This window comes from Choloepus didactylus, chromosome 18 (assembly GCF_015220235.1).
Source record: "Choloepus didactylus isolate mChoDid1 chromosome 18, mChoDid1.pri, whole genome shotgun sequence".
Classification (NCBI taxonomy): Eukaryota; Metazoa; Chordata; class Mammalia; order Pilosa; family Megalonychidae; genus Choloepus; species Choloepus didactylus.
Window position 1 is genome coordinate 6782688 of NC_051324.1, and position 18831 is coordinate 6801518.

The 18831-nt window shown below is 40.9% G+C and overlaps 1 protein-coding gene across 2 annotated transcripts in view; it reads right to left on the minus strand.

The window, feature by feature from the left end:
- The window catches only part of MAP2K4 (mitogen-activated protein kinase kinase 4), a 136386-nt gene extending 118753 nt beyond the window's left edge, over nt 1–17633 (minus strand). The window contains exons 1-2 of one of the 2 annotated variants that reach the window (XM_037808527.1): nt 17471–17633; nt 6492–6524 (exon numbers count right to left, since the gene is read on the minus strand). In XM_037808527.1, coding sequence (XP_037664455.1) covers nt 6492–6524; nt 17471–17585 — 148 coding nt within the window. In that variant the 5' untranslated portion in view covers nt 17586–17633. The remainder of the gene's footprint in view (nt 1–6491; nt 6525–17470) is intronic. The other variant, XM_037808528.1, reaches the window with a different exon arrangement.
- Between the last annotated feature and the right edge of the window lie 1198 nt (nt 17634–18831).

Sequence of the window (18831 nt, forward strand, 5' to 3'; positions counted from 1 at the left end):
ATTCATCCCCGGGAGTCATACTCTGCGTTGCCGGGGAGATTTACACCCCTGGGAGTCGGGTCCCACGTAGGGGGGAGGGCAGCGAGTTCACCTGTTGAGATGGCTCAGTTAGAGAGAGAGAGGGCCACATCTGAGCAACAAAGAGGTACTCAGGGGAAGACTTTTAGGCACCATTACATACAAGTTTGGACTCTCCTTTGTGGTAATGAGCTTCATAAGGGCAAGTCCCATGCTCGAGGGCTCAGCACATCAAACCGCCAGTCCCAATGTTTGTGACAACATCAACACCAATCCAGGTGAGGATGTCCAACACATCCACACCTTCCCCCAGATCCTCGGGGCTGGGGAGGGGGAGGCTGTAAATATATATTTTTATTATCTGCCCAAATTACTCTAGGATGTGTCACTATTTCACTCCAGCCTATACTAACCTACCATATCTCACTTCCTATTCAAAGTTCCATGCAATTGTGGTGTTTGAACAAATCAACTGTAGAGTTGCACCATTTAGAATATTTTTTAAAGACTGACTTTACAATGAAATGAGAATCTGTAATTAGGATGCCTCCGTTTTTTCTCCAAATACACTGAAATGCTATATCACCAAAAACAAGCATTACCTATAGTCTAATTTCTATTAGTAACATTAAAAATGTCAGCTCTGCCAGTAATCTCTGAAGCATATTATTTTGTAAATAAAGGTCCTGTTGATATGCAAACCAGTTGATATGCAAACCTAGTAAAATCATTTCTAAAAGTCACAAATTTGTGAAGTCATTAAAAGTATAAAAGGCAAAGTTACAGAAACTCCGCATTACCCAATTTTCTTTAGAGTCCAAGAACTCTTCAGCCATGGGCTGATTCCAAATACTGCAAAACAGAGGGGGGAAAAACTGTCCAAAAGTGCCCAACAGAGAAACAAGTCACAGGCAAGGAAGCCTCAAGATTAAGTACCTATTTTCTCGTTGGAAACCACGGAGGCAAAAAGGCAGTGGGGTGACTGAAACCAAAACATTGCCAACCAAGTATTCTACATCTGGCAAAACTGTCTTTCAAAAATGAGGGAGACACCCCGAGTACCTCTTTGTTGCTCAGATGTGGCCCTCTCTCTCTCTCTAACTGAGCCATCTCAACAGGTGAACTCGCTGCCCTCCCCCCTACGTGGGACCCAACTCCCAGGGGTGTAAATCTCCCTGGCAATGCAGAATATGACTCCCAAGGATGAATCTGGACCCGGTATCATGGGACTGAGAATATCTTCTTGACCAAAAGGGGGATGCAAAATGAGACGAAATAGTTTCAGTGGCTGAGAGATTTCAAATGGAGTCGAGAGGTCACTCTGATGGACATTCTTATGCACTATATAGATAACACCTCTTAGGCTTTAATGTATTGGAATAGCTAGAAGTAAATACCTGAAACTACCAAACTCCAACCCAGCAGTCTGGACTCCTGAAGACGATTATATAATAATGTAGATTACAAGGGGTGACAGTGTGATTGTGAAGACCTTGTGGATCATACCCCCTTTATCTAGTGTATGGATGAGTAGAAAAATAGGGATAAAAACTAAAGGACAAATGGGGTGGGATGGGGGGATGATTTGGGTGTTCTTTTTTCACTTTTATTTTTTATTCTTGTTCTGGTTCTTTCTGATGTAAGGAAAATGTTCAGAGATAGATTGTGGTGATGAACGCATAACTATGTTATCATACTGTGGACAGTGGATTGTATACCATGGATGACTGTATGGTGTGTGAATGTATTTCAATAAAACTGAATTTAATTAAAAAAAAAAAAATGAGGGAGACAATCCCCAGAAAAACAAAAACTGAAGGAGTTCATCATCACCAGACTGGCCCTACAAGAGATGCTACAGGGAATTCTGCAGGCTGAAAGGATAATAAACAATAGACTGATGCCACAAGAAGAAACAAAGATCTTCGGTGAGGGTAACGACATGGGTAGATATAAATGCCAGTACTACTGTAATTTTGGTTTGTAAATCCACTTTTTACTTCCTACAGGATCTAAAACGCAAATGCATAAAACATAATGATAAATCAGTGGTTCTGGACTCAGAGTGTAAATATATGTCATTTGTGATTAAACTACATAAAGGTGAACAGAAGGGTATAGAAACATAGTGTTTATATACTACTGAAGTTAAGTTGGTATCAAAAGCAATTGAGCTTATTAAAGATTTAGGATGTGAAATCTAAGCCCATGGTAACTACAAAGGAACTATCAAGAGAATATACAAGCTCACAGACAGGAAGCTGAGTACAGGCTGACGGGGGCAGGGGAATGGAGAGCATGCACAGTGAGTAATGGGTTTCTCTTTGGGGAAATGGGGAAGTTCTGGCTGGTGGGGAGGATACTGCAACAGTATGAATGTGATTAATCCCACTGAATGGTATGCTTGGGAGGGGCTGAGATGGGAAAGTTCATATTGTATTTATGTTCTCACAAGAAGAAAGAAAAAGAAACGGGGAGGGGAAGGGGGAAGAAGGGAGAGGGGAAGGGAGGGAGGGAGGGAGGAAGGAAGGAAGGAAAGAAGGAGGGAAAGGAGAGAGGGAGGGAGGAAAAAGGGCAACTCAAGAGACAATGAAAATTAAATGCAATATGCAATCCTGGACAGGATCTAGTAAGGGAGTAGAGAAAGCACAAAAGGACATTTTTGAGACATATGAAAAAAATGGAATATCAGCCATAAGCTTATCAATGTTAAACTTCTGGAACTGGATAACTGCACTTAAGGTGATTACATAAGTGAGTATCCTTGTTCTTAGGAAATGTACATGGTAGCATTAAATGTTCAAGGAGCATAATTCATACACCCTACACATGTTCAGAAAATAGATACACAGAAAGATGGAAAGATAGATGGGTTGATAGAATGATGGATACATGGCTAGAATGATACAGCAAATGCGGCAAAATGTTAAAATTGGTGGATCTGGATATCTTGGGGGATGTGGGTGATGCTGGAGTTCTCTGTATGGAATTTGTATTATTTTCGTAACTGCCCTATAAGTTTGAAATTATTGCAAAATAATAAAAAGGTTTTTTGTTTGTTTTTTTAAGTGCCCTGTGAAAAGAATAGCTGCCAAACTCAAAACCGATCACACATTAATTAGCACAGGATTCTGTCAGGCATTTTCTGTGGAAAATCCTTACGCTCAGGGATCTTTAATGGGTCATAATTCTCATTCAGATAAAAATTAGAATGTTGATACACCAAGGTAAATTTGACTCGTTTATAAGCTATTCTTCTAGGAAAATGCCTCACCATCACCAAAAAAAAATCTGATGTTATAAAGCAAAGCAAATCATACTCTAAAGAACTGCGTTCGCAAGTTAGCTCACTAAAGCCAACGAAATACGATAATCAAGCTTGGTCTCAAATCACATAAACATCTTTACATCTATAAAAGCATTACCTCAAAATGATAACTGACAAATGAAGTAGTCAACTTTTTAAGTATAGGAGCTCTACAATAGAAAGACTTCTTTCTTTAAAGTATTCTTATATTTTTACATTCAGACTTCAGAAAAATTCAATGAACCAACAGTGCTAAAAAGAATATAACACTATCATCTAAATGAATATAACTTTATTATCTTAAATAAATATATTATCCTAAATAAACATATATATAAAACCAAAGAACAAATTTATGCAAAAACTATATTTTATAAAAAGGAAGATGAATGAGAATGCAAAGTGGATTTTTATTGAACATCTACAGAAATCTGGTTCCCAAATTAAATGCATCTCACACTACTGGTGTGTGTGTGTGTGTACACATACATATACACACATCTCCAATAAAACTCCACTAACTTATAACAGTAACTGTAGTAAATTGGAGTAGAGAAATGTAGCAATATAAAGAACAGAAACTACATGAAAGTCAAACAATAGGAAAAATTAATCCTTCAGAGCTTCCATTAGTCATCAGAATCATCTTACAATAAATCATTTTGATTTGCAATGGAAATTGTGTACACGAAGCAATAGTACTCAAATTCATTTAACATTTAATAATATCTAATTGTGTGGTACTATTTGCCTTTACTGTATGACATATAATTATTTTTAATGAATTAAATGCATCTTAAGTGTCTTTGATAATTATGAAATAACCTTTGAATAAAACTGGAGATTACAGCACTAGAGTTCAGCCCAATAAGGGTGAAATCACTGCTTTGGGGATTTCAAGCTCTTTATTTTTGTGGTCACTTTTGATGTAAACATGAAGCTAATGTCTATAATAATGTCTGTTTGCAGAGATTGACTGCAAACATTATAGAAAATTTCACTTTTTAATTTTTCAGTTGTTCAAATCACAGGACCAGGTCTTAAAAACAGCATTACTTTTGTGCAAGCAAATGAAAAATCATCCTAAAATACAGGTTCTAGTAGTACAGAAATAAAGGCTGTTAACTTAAAGCTGGCCGTCGTCCCCACCAACTCCCCAGCTCTCCTCCCTCACCCTACAGGGAACTGAAGATATGTGTGGGCCCTTCCCCCAGGTCTTCCCGAGGCCGGCCGGAGCAAACAGAGACCGGCCGGAGCAAACAGAGACAGCTCTGCTTAACTAAAAAGCAGGGCCGGCCCACTGCTGGACTAGAGCCAGGGGCTCTAACCAGGAAAGCCACACACAGGAGCACCCTCATGCAGCACAGCAGGAGCAAAGGGGCCCAGCACCCAGCTGCCCCTGCACCATCCTCTGGGTTCAGCTGCTCCTCAATCCGCAGCACCAGGAGCTGAACACGTACAATCAATGGAGGATCAACCTTAGTGCCTGCATGAGCCTCAAAAGGACCAGGAGTCATTCCATTTATTTCTGTAACAAGAATCTCGCCTGGTACTTAAGTCAACGCGTATTTCGTGAATGAATGTATAAAACCGTGTTGAATCTCAAAAGCTGGAAGAGCAGGAGCTTCCTCAAGGGAAGAGGGAAGGGGGAAAAGAGGGAGGGAGATGTGAGAAGCCAGGAGAAATCAGTCAGAGTTAAGACATAGCGAAGGCAACCAAAAGCGGGAGGACACAGGGCCCCCACCGCAGAAGGGGGCTCCAGGAGGTTCTGCTGTCCAGGCCCCCGGTCAGAATTCTTCCCTGTGGAACCAAGCAGGCAGCATCGCAAACTATCATTTCTATAACAAGGGGAAAGCAAAGGGAGCATCTGGAAGATCTACAGGCATTTTCTATCTACCTATGGACATTTTACACATAATTTAAAAATAATATAATCATTACATTTCTCTTGTTTTATGTCCACAACAGGACTAAGTAAAAGAAAAGGGCAACAATGTGAATACAGTTTTAAATTTTAGAAGTCAGCCTTTTTTCTTAAATTAGATTTTATGCCAGAAAACAAATAAAAGTTAAAAATTGTCATATTAAACATTAAATAGAAAAATTTTATGTTAAAATAGAAAAGCTAAAAATTGTCATACTGAATAAGGTAGAAGTATAAAATAGAAGTTATAACTCCATTACATAGAGATACATATGCTATCCTTAGGTTCATCATGGGCAGGAAATCCTACACTATTTTTAATTTATTATTTAAGGCAAGGGAAGGGGTGATGATAATGGGCTAATTTTAAAAATTCTTATCCTAGGGTCTAGCTATTACTTATATATTTAAATCATGGGTGAACCATTCAAGAAATAAACTTTTGCTAACTACATTTCAGAGAAAGTCACAATGGTCAACCAATGGAAATCAAGTATTCTGATTCCATCAGAAAATTTTTAAAAAACAGCAGAAATGTATTCTCCAGGGTTTTTTTTTCTTTGAATTAATGTATTTAAGAATGATATATATATCAAAGAGTGGTCATCATTTTCCCAGTCTAAGAATAAATAAGAAGCAAGAAATGACTCTAGTTACATTATATTTGGGGATATTTTTATGTTAACTGGAAAGCAGTCCCCTTAAGTAGGGTTTTTTTTTTTTAAAACAGCATTTTATACAAATGATATATAAGTTTAAAATTCATTTGTTTTAGCTTTTTGTAGAAAATATATTCTGTATTTTATGAAGATTAATGTCCTAATACAGAATGGTAGGGGGAGGAGAAAGTTTTGTTTTTAAAGAAAAAATAATTAAATGCTTTAAAATGAATCCATTTTAAAGCATGAGATCTTTAAGTACAGTCATATATTTTTTGCACTAAAATCTTAAAAATGAACTTTCTTCAATGTGTGATTTAAATGATGGTTTAGTCTGAATACCCATATACATCTTCTATTTCAATTGCTGGATTTTAAGTGAAAACAAGAACAATTTACAAACAAGAATTCAGAAACTTTTTTTTTTCTTTTGTATTTAGAAAAAGAATGAAAAATGGAAGCTCTTTCAATGCAAAATTGCCATGGCTGGTTAGTTGAAAACAATAGTGGACACATTCCCATACCAAGATGGATATGAAAAATAAAAAAAAGGTAGTGTAATATCATAAAATTTGTAGCTTACTTTGTGCCTTTTCACAGAAGTTTATCTGAAAGCCTAAAGTAAAAGAGATAAGTTGCAGATCATTTACTGTAAATCAAGCAAACCAAAATTAGAACATGACATTGCTTTTTATATTACATTTTGAATAAAACTAATTCAAGAATGGTTCAAATCACATTACTCCCATCATTACAGACACAACTATAACACATGGGCTTTTATAAAAACTCAACTCTTTCAGATGTGTATGTACTTTACTATATGGAACTGAAATCCAGTTAAATTATAAGAGTTATACTGTCTTAAACTTTATTTTTCACATCTATTCAATAAAAGGAATACCAAGTAGGAGGAATACTCTCAGAAGTTAAGAATAGCCTTTAAGATAGTTCTGCCAATACTTCCAATGTTTTCAACCTACAAATTCAGAACATATTACAAGTTCTTTTACCATCTCAAATTACTGACATAGAACACTGATTACTTACTACCCATGATTCAAAAGTTTAGTAGTTTATAAATTGTGAAATCTAATAACTAATAACTTTTAAATGATAAGACAATGAGCTACACAAAAGGTGCTCAAGTCCCTCTAGGACAGGCCTGAAAAAAAGAGAATGTCCCTAGGAGTGATAAGGCAGGACTAGGACTTTAGAAGTCATAGGCAGAGAACTGATAATTCTACTTAGAAACATGAATGCATTTTCCAAATCCAATTGACTATGGTTATACCTTATTTATTCATTTTATATAGATAAGAATTACTTGTAAAATGCACCCAGTAAAATAAAGCTGCTTAAAACAAAACTTTCTCAAAACGTTCCTTCATCCCCTAGTTCATTAGGTGACTATCTGGTTTCCTTAGTAGTCTACATATGCTTATGTTTATTACCGCTTTGGGGACAAAAACAGGGAAAGTAAACTTAGAATGAGTATCACCCAAGTCTGCGTTCACACAAATTCAATCAAAACTTGTAGGAAAATGAGCCAGAACTGAAGAAAGGATATGTTTAAGTATTCTGTCCGTCCAGCTACCAAAATTCTTAGGATTTTAAGAGGATAAAGATATCTCTTATAATGTACTAAAACTGAAAAATGCTTGGTTACTTGGACACAAAGGCACCTTTTCTCTCCTCCCTCTGGTCCCTAGCCCACCATTTACGATCCAGTCACAGAAAGGACAATGTGTGTTGGGGGCGGTGGGGGGGTGCATGGAGCGACTTCACAGGAAAAAAGTACTTGGAGGGCAGAGGCAGACCTGAAAGACTGGGGGTAGACAGCACTGACACTCGTCTCTACCCCTGCAGTTCAACATGCTGCCCCATCAGATCGCAGAGAACACAGAGTTCAGAAAGGAAAATCAGAGATCTGTGGGTCTCATAAGCCTAAACTCCTGAAAGCCAGGCAGCCTTCTACCAGGCAAAATGACTCAAGCACAAGTCAGGGGGAAAGGAAAAAGAATTACAGCACTAGGAGGAGGGAAGGTAAAATTCACCTAGTACCAGAGCTGTGGAGGAAGCTGATAAAAACTGAAACAATTTTAAGGCAATAGTTACTCTTCTCTTTTTAGCTTTGATGTGAGTGCTACTAGGTAGCAAAAAAAAAAAAGTAGAAGCGGTCAACAAAATAACAATATGAATGAGGACAGGAGCAAGCAATGTTAAGTTTAAAAGGTGTATGTGACTGAGAAAGGTAGAAGGTCACCAATTACCATTCTAACACATTAGAAGCTAAGCCCAGTTCAAATGCTAAAAAATTTATCAAAATGTGAAGCTCGGCAATCAGTGCAGAATCAATGCAAGTGGCTAAAAAGTGGAGCGTGGGTGGGGCCAGCAAAATTCTCAATTCTGTAATTAGGGATGAAGTGACCAGGTAAATGGATTCAGACTCCTCATACAAAATTCCTTTCTCTGTATTACTTCCCATTCACAAAAGACCTGGTAACTGACCCAAAATCCAATGGCAAGCAGGGGCTAAATTAATTGGAACATAAATGGCTCACCTTTTCTTTGACAGTTCCATGACTTTTTAAATTTATCAAGTAAATCAGGTAAAAAGCTATTTTAGCTAAGTAGTTCTATATCTCTAAAAGACAAAAAAAAAAGGAAGAAAGAAAACAAAAGAAAAAAGAAAAATGAAAAGACAAGATAAAGATAAAAATATATGAAAAAAAAAAAAAAACACAAAGGTCAGAAAGTTAGTGCATACACTCAGGATTTTGTCTTCTTTCAAATGACAGATCTGAGAATATACCAAACAGCTCTACTAGCTCATTGAACTCATAGGGTGGGGAGGGGGTAAGGGGACCAACAACCATTTTGGACAGAAGGAGAAACATGGTGGGAGAGCAATAGTGAAGAAAACCACCAATATCCTTAGTTTTTCAAAAAGCAAGTTTGTGACTATGCTACGGTGTCCATTAATATTCATTCACATATTTTCAATTTTTGAGGTCTGCTTCTCTGGAAGTACTAGATCTAACAGTTGAATCTGTTGATCAGAACTAGTTAATTTTAAGTTTTAAACGTCTCACTCTTTTCTCTTCTGGTGGGTGAGTTAGCTATAGCCCAGGACTTAATTTTACTTGGTTCTCCACTTCAATTTCCCTAAGGCAGGTGGGGGAAATTCCAGTCTTTTTAATTTTACCTGGCCCTAGACCAGTTTACTTTAATCTCAGACCTCAAGAAAACATATTGAGGAATTTAGAGAGAGTATTAGTAAGCTTCAAAAGAAATAAAGCAATGTAGGTTTTTACCCCTTCCTTTCTCTCTCTGGGTCTCTCCCTCCTCTCCTGGCCCTCTTACCCACATTTTGCCCCTTTTACCTCAATCTTAAGTTGAGATCCCTTAACTGGCCATAACTCAAAACCTACAATTTTACTGTATTTACCAAATAAAGTGAAATAGTCCACATTAGTTTAAAAAGTGGTTTAAGATATATATAAATGTTAACAAAAGGCAGAACAGTATTTGATATAGTAAAAAACAAAAACAAAAAGTGTCAGGGACCAGGGTTCTAGTTCCAACTGTGAAACTTAAGTCATTTCCCTGGAGCCATAGTTTCTGCATTTATATATAAAAGAGAAATAACATCTTTTCATTTTCACACTCTAAGATAATCGTATCTTAGAGCATGAAAACAATGTGCCCAAACCTAATTTTGCCAGTGCGATGGCCTCTGTGGGATTTCTGCAGCTTTCACTTCTCCCCTTCCTCTGGGTTGATGGCCATAGCCCAGAGAAGGCAGACGGAAGGGGCATAACTGGTTTCCCACCTCCTCAGTAACTCCATGTGGTTCCCTGGATTTTTGCACTGCTGTATGAACCCACAATAATACAAAGTCAGAGCTGCCTTACTGGTTCATGCTCATAGAACATGCTGTCAAATGTTCCTTCCACCACGAGCACGGAGCGTCCAGTTGTTTGACACTTCCAACTCAGCATCAAAATTGTGGCATGTACCTTCAACTACAAAGTTATCGACAGTGTATCATCACAGCTCCAACACCTAAGGATTTATCTAGACTTGCCCTAAATTTGTATTTTCATTGAACTCAGAGTAAGTTCCACAAGACTTACTTCTTGCTGTCTTATTTTCCCTGCTTTGCTCTACTCAAACTTAAAAGGGACCTGCCCTAATTTAGTAACTCCACAGTTTGCAGCAACCAGAACCATTCATGATTTTTGATAAATACTAATCAAATCCTTTCCACATTTTTAAAATCAAGGATCTTGTTAGTCCTCACAGACCAGCTCTTTTTCCTCCCAGTAACCACTGATTACCTTACTCACTCTTTAGTTATGTAAAGAAATGCTGTATTATCATCTCAAGTGAATTCAATGAAGCTGAATATACATAATTCTTAGCAACTTATTACCTATGTGACCTTGGGCAAGTGCCTAACCTCTGTGAGTCTCAGTTTCCTCATCTGCAAAATAGAATAATAATACCCAAATGTGTTTTGTGAAGACTGAATGGGATATTACACGTGAAATGCCCAGCACGGAGCCCAGGATGAAGAAGGGCACCGTGGACGTTGTCACATCACAGTCACTTCATCCCTGCTCTCTGCCTCAGGTGAGCCAGGACTGGAGCACTTCCCCTACCTCTCCAGGTGATCACCAGACCAGCTCACCCACAAGAATCAGTCTCTCTCCCTTCCTTTTCCGACACCTGGAGGAGTTAAAAGGAAGGAGTCCAGGTGGCAGTGGGGATCCCCACCTCAGCCTACACTTCTACCGCAGCCCTGCCTACACAGCCTGGTGTCCTGAGGACCCAGTAACTCCCAAAGGGCAGGTGCTTCCCCCTGGCAGGCACCTTGCCCAGATCCCAGGGACATCAGCAAACATATCAGCTTATTTTATTTTATTTTTTTTAGCAAAGCTAGGCAATCAACAGATATAGCTACAGCAGCTAAATATCAGAGATATATCTGGCAACACTTCTTGTTTCCTTTTTTTTTTTATTCTGTTTTAGTGGTTTTGGGTAAGATGAAATAAAATACAGCTTGAAAAGGCTGCTGTGGTATCCACATCGATCATCTTTCCCTGTGGTGGGGAATGAATCAAGCTGTGTATGATGTCACTGTTTTCTTCTTTCAACAGGCCTATCTTGAGTTTTAACTGCTGGCCAGTGCTCTCTTCCACTGTGTAACATTCAGGCCAGTCTTATTAGCTCCTGCCCTTGCATCCTTTACACACACAGACAAGTACACATATATATTAACCAAGCCTAGAGTGTGAAGAAAAACATGAAGACTTGCTCAAGTTGGGGGGGGGGGGGGGGGGCAGAGGTGTGGAATGCTAGAAGCCAACCCATGCTCATTAGAAGGTTAGAAATTGCTTGAATAGCCCAGACACCATATTTAGCCACAAAGGCAACATAACCTCCATGGTTAACTCATGCTAAGTAAGTTCCACTTCTATATTAAGTACACTGCTAAAAAGATTCTACTGCCCTTAAAATCTACATGGTCTTCTTGGCCAAAGCCTAGTTGGGAGTCATCTACTTACTCACAGATTCCTGATCTAATTGCCTCCTGATTCGAAATGCCAGTGTAAACTCTCCAGCAAGTTTAGAACCAAGGCTCCAAAACCAACCTAAATGTGGCTGGTTTCCATCCCTGATAAAACCTTCTATTCCCGAATCTTCACCACTTCCGGCAAAGATTCTCCTCTCAGACCTGAATGGCTGAAATCACTTAGAGAGTTCTGAAAACCTGTGTGATCCCATGTAGTAGACAAGTAAAAGGAGCAAAGGCCACCAATCACACAGGCCGCACTAAAGCTCGCCTATTGGGGCAAATTACTCAACTTAAACTCCCAATTCCCTTCATTCCTTCCAATACACTCCCACCATACCAAAAGAAAATTAACGAACCATGAATGAAGTTATTTCAGAATATCTGTTTTTCCCATTGCTTTGCTTTGTTTGGATTTTTTTTTATGTGATAAATAAAGTAATTCTAAATTAAAAAAAAAAAAAAATGCCAATTCCCTAATCTGTGAGAGGGGACTATACTCACCTACACTTAACAGGTGGTTGTGCACATCAAATTATAAGGACAATGAAATGAACTTAAGTGTTTGTGTTGTTGGTTGTCCTTTCTTTTTTTAAGCCTCAGTGAAAGTTTCTCAGGTTGTATAATTTGGGCCATCTCTACCTCTAGTGAACAGAGGTAGAGAGTGCAAAAAAGACTGACGTGGATTATGTCTGATGGAGTCAATTATGATATCCAGACCCTTAAAAATAAGGAAAACTCAATGGACCCAAATCAATCCAGGTTCTCAAATTAGGTAAAAGAAATGGAGTGAAAGAACAGAAATTTACTAAAAAAAGAAGAAAACATTACTCGAAATTCAGGATTAACTAATAACCCTTCTTAATCAAGTATCCACATGCATTCATTTTGATAAGGCAGCAGAAACTGGGGGAAACTAAGTATCCTATAAGGGCAATGTTTTTCTACTTTTTAAAATTTAACATCTGGGGTACACTAATTTTTAGGGGAATTTATATATAAATGCAACATGTGTTTTAGGGGGATTAATTTGCTGAGCTGGACTTGTATCAGGTATGTCAAAGAAATAGTATGCTTCCCATTGTAACACACCTGGAAAAACAAGCAGTTCTGGGGTTGGAACCCTCCACTGTCCTCACAATCCAGTTCTTTAAAATCAAGACAAAGGTTCTTGAAAACCACAGAATAAAAGGTAAAATTAAATAAATAATTAGTCCAATAGAATCACAAGTAGGGCATTTCATACATATTCTATATTATATAATATAGAATATATATTATATATTATATATATTCCATTATTATTTGGAGATAAAAAGCAGATTTGTATATTGACTTTAAATCTTTCTTCACTTTTTCTTAACAGATATACTTCTTTACATTTTAAAGTTTTATGCATTTTGTTAAATGTAGAAACAAGCTATCATCTTTCTACTAAAGTTGATATTTACAAAATGTTCAACTGAAAATAAAATGATGAGGACTAGACTAATCCAGAAGTTTTCTGTTATATATCTATATTTGAGACCTCAGAAGAAAAAAACGAAACACTGATCCCAGATTCTGCCTAGATCTAGTTGCAAATTAAGAGAATCAGTGACAACCTAAAACATACACTTTATGAGTATTTCCTGTAACAAGTACATACAAATGTCCCACTATTTTTCATAATCACTTATAGATTCTAACTATTCTAACCATTTTTTTTAATTCTAACATATTTCTAACCTACCTGGGCAAAACTTAAGGAAAAGTTTTATTTTACTTTGCTTAAAATCCTCTATAATACATTTAACTTTCTGTTTTTGTAAGAGCTTTAAACTATATTACTTTTTTTGGTGATGCCTTTTTTTAACTTTATCGAAAAATTTAAAAACATATAACAAAAATAAACTATACTACATTTTAAGTAGTAACCAAAGAAGGAAAAATAACCATGTTTAGTAACAATACCTATTTACATATAGATACTTAACAATTTTCAAAGCACTTTCACATGCCAAAAATGAACTGTAATCACGACAATGCTGTAAGGAAGGGATCATCCCCGTTTTAACCAGTGAGAAAGTCAGAGCTCGGAAAAGCTACACAGCTTTCCCAACGTCACAGAGCTTGTACATGGCAGTGCAGTTATCTGAATTCAGGCCTTCTGGGTCCAAATCCAATGCTCCCTCCACTTCAACATAATTTGCTTTCTAAACACATGCTATTAGAAATCTTCACCCTGCTGATGCAGTTTCATTACAGAAGCTATTGAATTCTCAAATAACCGGCAAGTTCTATTAACCAGAATATCCTACTCTCCAACATGCTGGCAGTGATACTATCTAACAAACTCTGCCATCCACAATCCCTGCTTGCCTGGGACTAAGCTATTCAGGAAAGTGGGATCCACTTCTCTTCATGCCGTTCACACTAACAAGGCTAAATCAATGGACTTTTTATTTGCCACATCAGAAAACCCAAGCCACCACTGGGAAGGTTCTCAAATGTTAACAACTCAATCCCATACTTTATTTAAATTTACTAGAATTTCTTAGGCAACAGAATCATACAGTTACACAGTACTGTACACGAATGAGCAAGAAATCTCCCTGTTAAGTTCACCTGCATTGACAAATTACAGAAGAATTAAAGCCTATCTCACAGTGGCTGAAGTGAGGATTTTTTTTCTTCCCCAATTGAGAACTCATCCTAATGTCAAAATATAGCTTATAAAACATTTACCTGACTTGACAAACAGATCTACACTTTGTTAGTTTTCAGTCACCCAAGAACCAAAGCCTAAAAACCATTCAACTTGTAAATGGTAGCACGTTTGTGAATGGGTGTGGGAAAAAAAAGTCTGAATAACTGAAAATATTCAAATGTCTGAGCAATAACAAAGCCACCAGCTACTCCCCATTAATTCAGGGGCAATGGGAAGAACATAAAAAGAAAAACTGGCCCAATTCGAAGCCACACCTGTTAGTACAAAACTCTAACTGTAGCTAGGTCTATCGATGACCCTTACAAAGCAGTACTTCCTTTAACATCCCTACAATTCCCGTTCCATCATCCATCCCCACCCAGAGAGAAACTGGTATAGCAAACTTATAGCCAGATATCAATTTCATCTCATTCAAACTATTAATTCATTTAAGAATCCTCAGATCCAGAAAAGGGAGACGCTCTGGAGTTTGAAGTAGAATAAACTCTCACCTATGACATTTGGAAAGGAAATGCTCAATAATGAAAACACGGTAAAACTGACAGGTTAGAGATGGGGTAGGACCCAATAATAATGAGCTAAAGGAACTGAATGGTAGACAATGAGGGGTTAGGGCCTCATCTACTAACAGTGAAAGAGACCATTAATGAAACCATTACAAATAATAGCATTGTTGCCATTAACAAAGAGGACGGCTGGCATTTATTGTCTCTCACACTAACATTTACTGTCTCCTTAAAATAAGCCAAGGCCTATGCTTTACAGGCCTTCTCACTGTACCTAGGAAGCAAGCATTACTACCACTTTGCAAATGAGAAACTAGGCTTGGAGAGGCTAAATAACTTGCCCAACGTCACAAAAGCCCTAAATTGTGGTGAGGAGATTCAAACCCAGCACTTCAGAGCTCTGGCTCTTAAGCATCACGATATGAAGCACACAACATTTCCCAACTTGAACCACTCTTGCTGCACAAACTTAGAGCCATGAAAATATGTGCAGTATTACCCAGGCCTAGCAAGTGGTCATCACACAGAGGGCTTCCAGTGTCTGCCAAATGAAATGTATCCTCTGCGTCCACCAAATCCTGCTGTTTGAAATTCTACGGTCATTAGCAACTCCCACGAAGGCAGTTTTCTGAGATGGGAGGAAGGGGAGGCAGTACACCAGCACCTTCTAAGGAGCACCCTCTTTGAAGTGTGACCTAAAGACAAGAAAGGTCTTTTGGTAGATGAAGCATGGGAGGTTTTGCCATTTAAAATGGTTCCTGCTTATTAGAAAGTTCACTTTACCAGGTTATCAAAACCCAGAAGTGAGGGAGAAGAATGGAACACTGGAATAATTTCCAACCACAACTTCCTCTACTGAGTTCCTAGAACACTCCAAGCTCTTTCCAGCTTTGGAATCCTCACCCACTCCGTTCCCTCTGCCTAGATCCTTCTTCTGTAGACGAGGATCAGCTTTCCAGGCAGGTCTTCCTTGACCATCTTATCAAACCAGACCGCCCTCCACTCTATTATCTCCCATCACAAAATCCCATTGGATACTGTCATAACATTCCTCAATTTGTAATATTTTCATTTACTTGCACATTTTTTCTCCTCCCCCTTCCTTGCAAGAAGGTAAGCTCCATCAGGGATGGAGACTGATTCTCTCTCCTGTGAATTCCCATCAAGACAGTACTAGGCCCGGCACTTAGCAGATGCCCAACAAATATTTTTTAACAAAAAATAAATGTATACAATTGTATTCAAACTGTCAGCCCCCTTTCCTCTCCTCCCCCTGGAAATAACCTGCACTATTTTTGTAGCTTTATTAAGTCACCCATTTTGGACAAGCAATACAATCCTAAATGGTCACTTTACTGTTTCATTTCCCACCACCACCACCACCAACTAGAGACTGTCAAGTCGTGAGATGAGGAAACCCATCTTATACTTCACTCCGTCTGTGTACTATACTATGCTGTACAACATAGTGGGCATCCAGCAACTAACGCAATTTGAATTAATTATCTTAAAGCCTGCCCAAAAAGTGTCCTCTGAGCTCTGACATCATCCTGTCTATATATCTATCACTGTTCTTTATAGTTATTAAAATTATCTCATAGGGCAAGCGGCAGGGATATAAGGAGGATACAAAATCCTGTCTCTGCTTCCTGAATCACACACTCATACACACAAAATATTCAATAAAAATCTGTTGAACCAAACTGGACTGGGGTAGACTGACCAAGGAGCCGTTTAGGAAGAGCTTAATCAAATCCTAACCACGGTCACATGCCCGCCAAGTGTCCCCTGAACTGATTCTGCTAATAATTCAACATAAGCAGTTTGCCAAAGTTGTCGAGAGGTTTCGGAGACTGTTTTAAAAACAGCAGTACTCCTCCAAATTCCCGCAGTGAGCTTGAGGAAATGGTCCCTATCAGGCTGGGGCCTGGGAAGTGTATTTTCACATCACCCCCTGTCAAGGACCATACAGAGCTACTGGGCCTTCCCAGTGGGGAGAGCCATTAATTAGGGGAGCTCCCTCGGATGTCCAGACACAACATAGCACCGCTCTGACCCCTGCCTTTCTATTTCCTGTACCTCTCCATTTGAACCAAAGTCACTTTTTTTTTTTTTAATTTCCCCTGCCAGCAATATGCGATGCTAACACCGAAATCCCTGCTCGGAACAAACCGCCTCTCCCAGACCCACGTCGGGGTCACTCCCTTACAGGTGGCACAGGCCTGGGCAGCCCCCAGCCCCTCCCAGCGCACAGAAACCTTGCGAAAGTTTGCAAACGCTCGTTCCCGCAGGACGGCGGGGCCCCGAGGCCAGGCCGGGGGTCCCGCTCCGGCTGCGCCCGGCAGAACCAAGATGGCCCTGCGCGGGGCCCCTCTGCGGCGGCGGGAGCCCGGCCTGGCCCGGGGGCCCAGGGCCGCCGCCTACCTGCGCGGGGCGCCAGGCCCGGAAGCGGGGCCAGGTGGGCGCCGGGCGCCGAGGGGGCGGCCGCGGGGCGGGCAGGGCCAGGCGGGCCCCGCGAGCCGGCGGGGAGCCGGGCGGGCCGCGCGCGGGCGGAGGCCGCGGCCGGGGCCTGCTGGGCCCGAGCCCGGCTCCAGGCCGGCCCGGAGGCAGGCGGGAGCAGGGGCGGGAAGCCGGCGGCCGGGGAGGGCGGGCGGGAGGCTCCGCGGCTTCCTCAGCCCCGTCTGGGGGCAGACGCCGGGGCAGGCCGCGAGGGCGCCGACGGCCGCGCGCGGGGCCCGGGGTCTCGGCGCGGCCGCGCTCCTTACCCTGCATGCTGCTGACGGCCGGGTGGCCCGGCGCCGGGGACCCCGCGGGGCCCGGGGCGCCGCTCCCGCTGCCGCCCCCGGAGCCGCCGCCGCCGCTGGGGCTCGGAGCCGCCATTGTTGGGAGTGAGGAGCCGAGCGGCGCCGCGGCGGCTGCAATGCAGCAAGCTCGGCCTCTCCGCGGCGGAGGGGAGCGGCCGGCGCCCGCCAGGCCCCGCCCCCGACACGCCCCCGACACGCCCCCGACACGCCCCCGACGCGCAGCCCGCACCCGGCGCCGGGCCGCGACCCCGCGCAGGTCCCCAGGCGCGGGCGGGGGTCCTGGGCTGGGGGCCCCCCGGGCCTAAAGTTTTGCAGAATTACCTGGACGCACTTTGAGGGAGGAGGAAGAGAGAGTACAGAGCCTTCATCATTCCCGCAGGGGTCTGTGACCCCAAAACTTTAAGAACCCCCTTCCTGGAATTTCAGACTCTAAGATCAGAATGGCAAAGCTGAAGGAAATCCCAGAGGTCAGGCTTCTTGACCACACTATGACATAGCACTACCAGAGGGGACTTAGCGGTAGCCATGGTTCCAGTCTGGAGCTCCTGTTAGGCCCTGCCTGATACCCCAATCCTCTACACTGCCCTGGGGCGGGGTCATAAGCGGTGCAATTCAAAGTGTGGTCCATGGTCCCCACCCCAAAGCTACTGAATCAGAATCTACACTTTAAAAATATCTCCGGGAGATTTGTATACATGTTAAATTTTGAGAAGCACTATCTCAAGCATCCAGCAATCCCAGGCCTCCCAAAATATATTATCTGTATCACCATCTCCCCCTAAACACATGTCAGCCTCCCCTCCCGACTCCTCCTACACCTTATCAGGCCAGCCATAATCATTATTATAAACTACATTAAAATAACAACCCAAAAAAACAGAATCAGGTTTCTTCTCAAAGCAAAAGGCTTTGCCTTTAGGAAGACAGCAGCTAGGGTTTTGTGGGCCAACAGAAATGTTATTGGGGTGGCGCGACATAGGCTTCTGGGCAGAGGTTTAATCCCTGTAATGGAATGACCAGCTATATTGCATCCCAGATATTCTATACCATGGAGGTTTATGCTCTTGCCCTTGGGAAGCATCGTGCAATCTCTGCCAGGACCTCCTTCTTGAAACTCCTTCAACCCAAGCCTTATCTGATGCTGGAATTTTCCCACAGCATGTTGAAAATGTATCCTAGGACAAAATATCTTTGTCTTCTTGTTCCAAACCCCAACTTTGGCCATCACCTTGATTGCTCAGATGCTAACAGTGGTTAGCAATAGAGTTTAGGGCGAGTAAACTGGGAGGCAATAAAGTCAAATTAAGATGAGAGCAGATAGG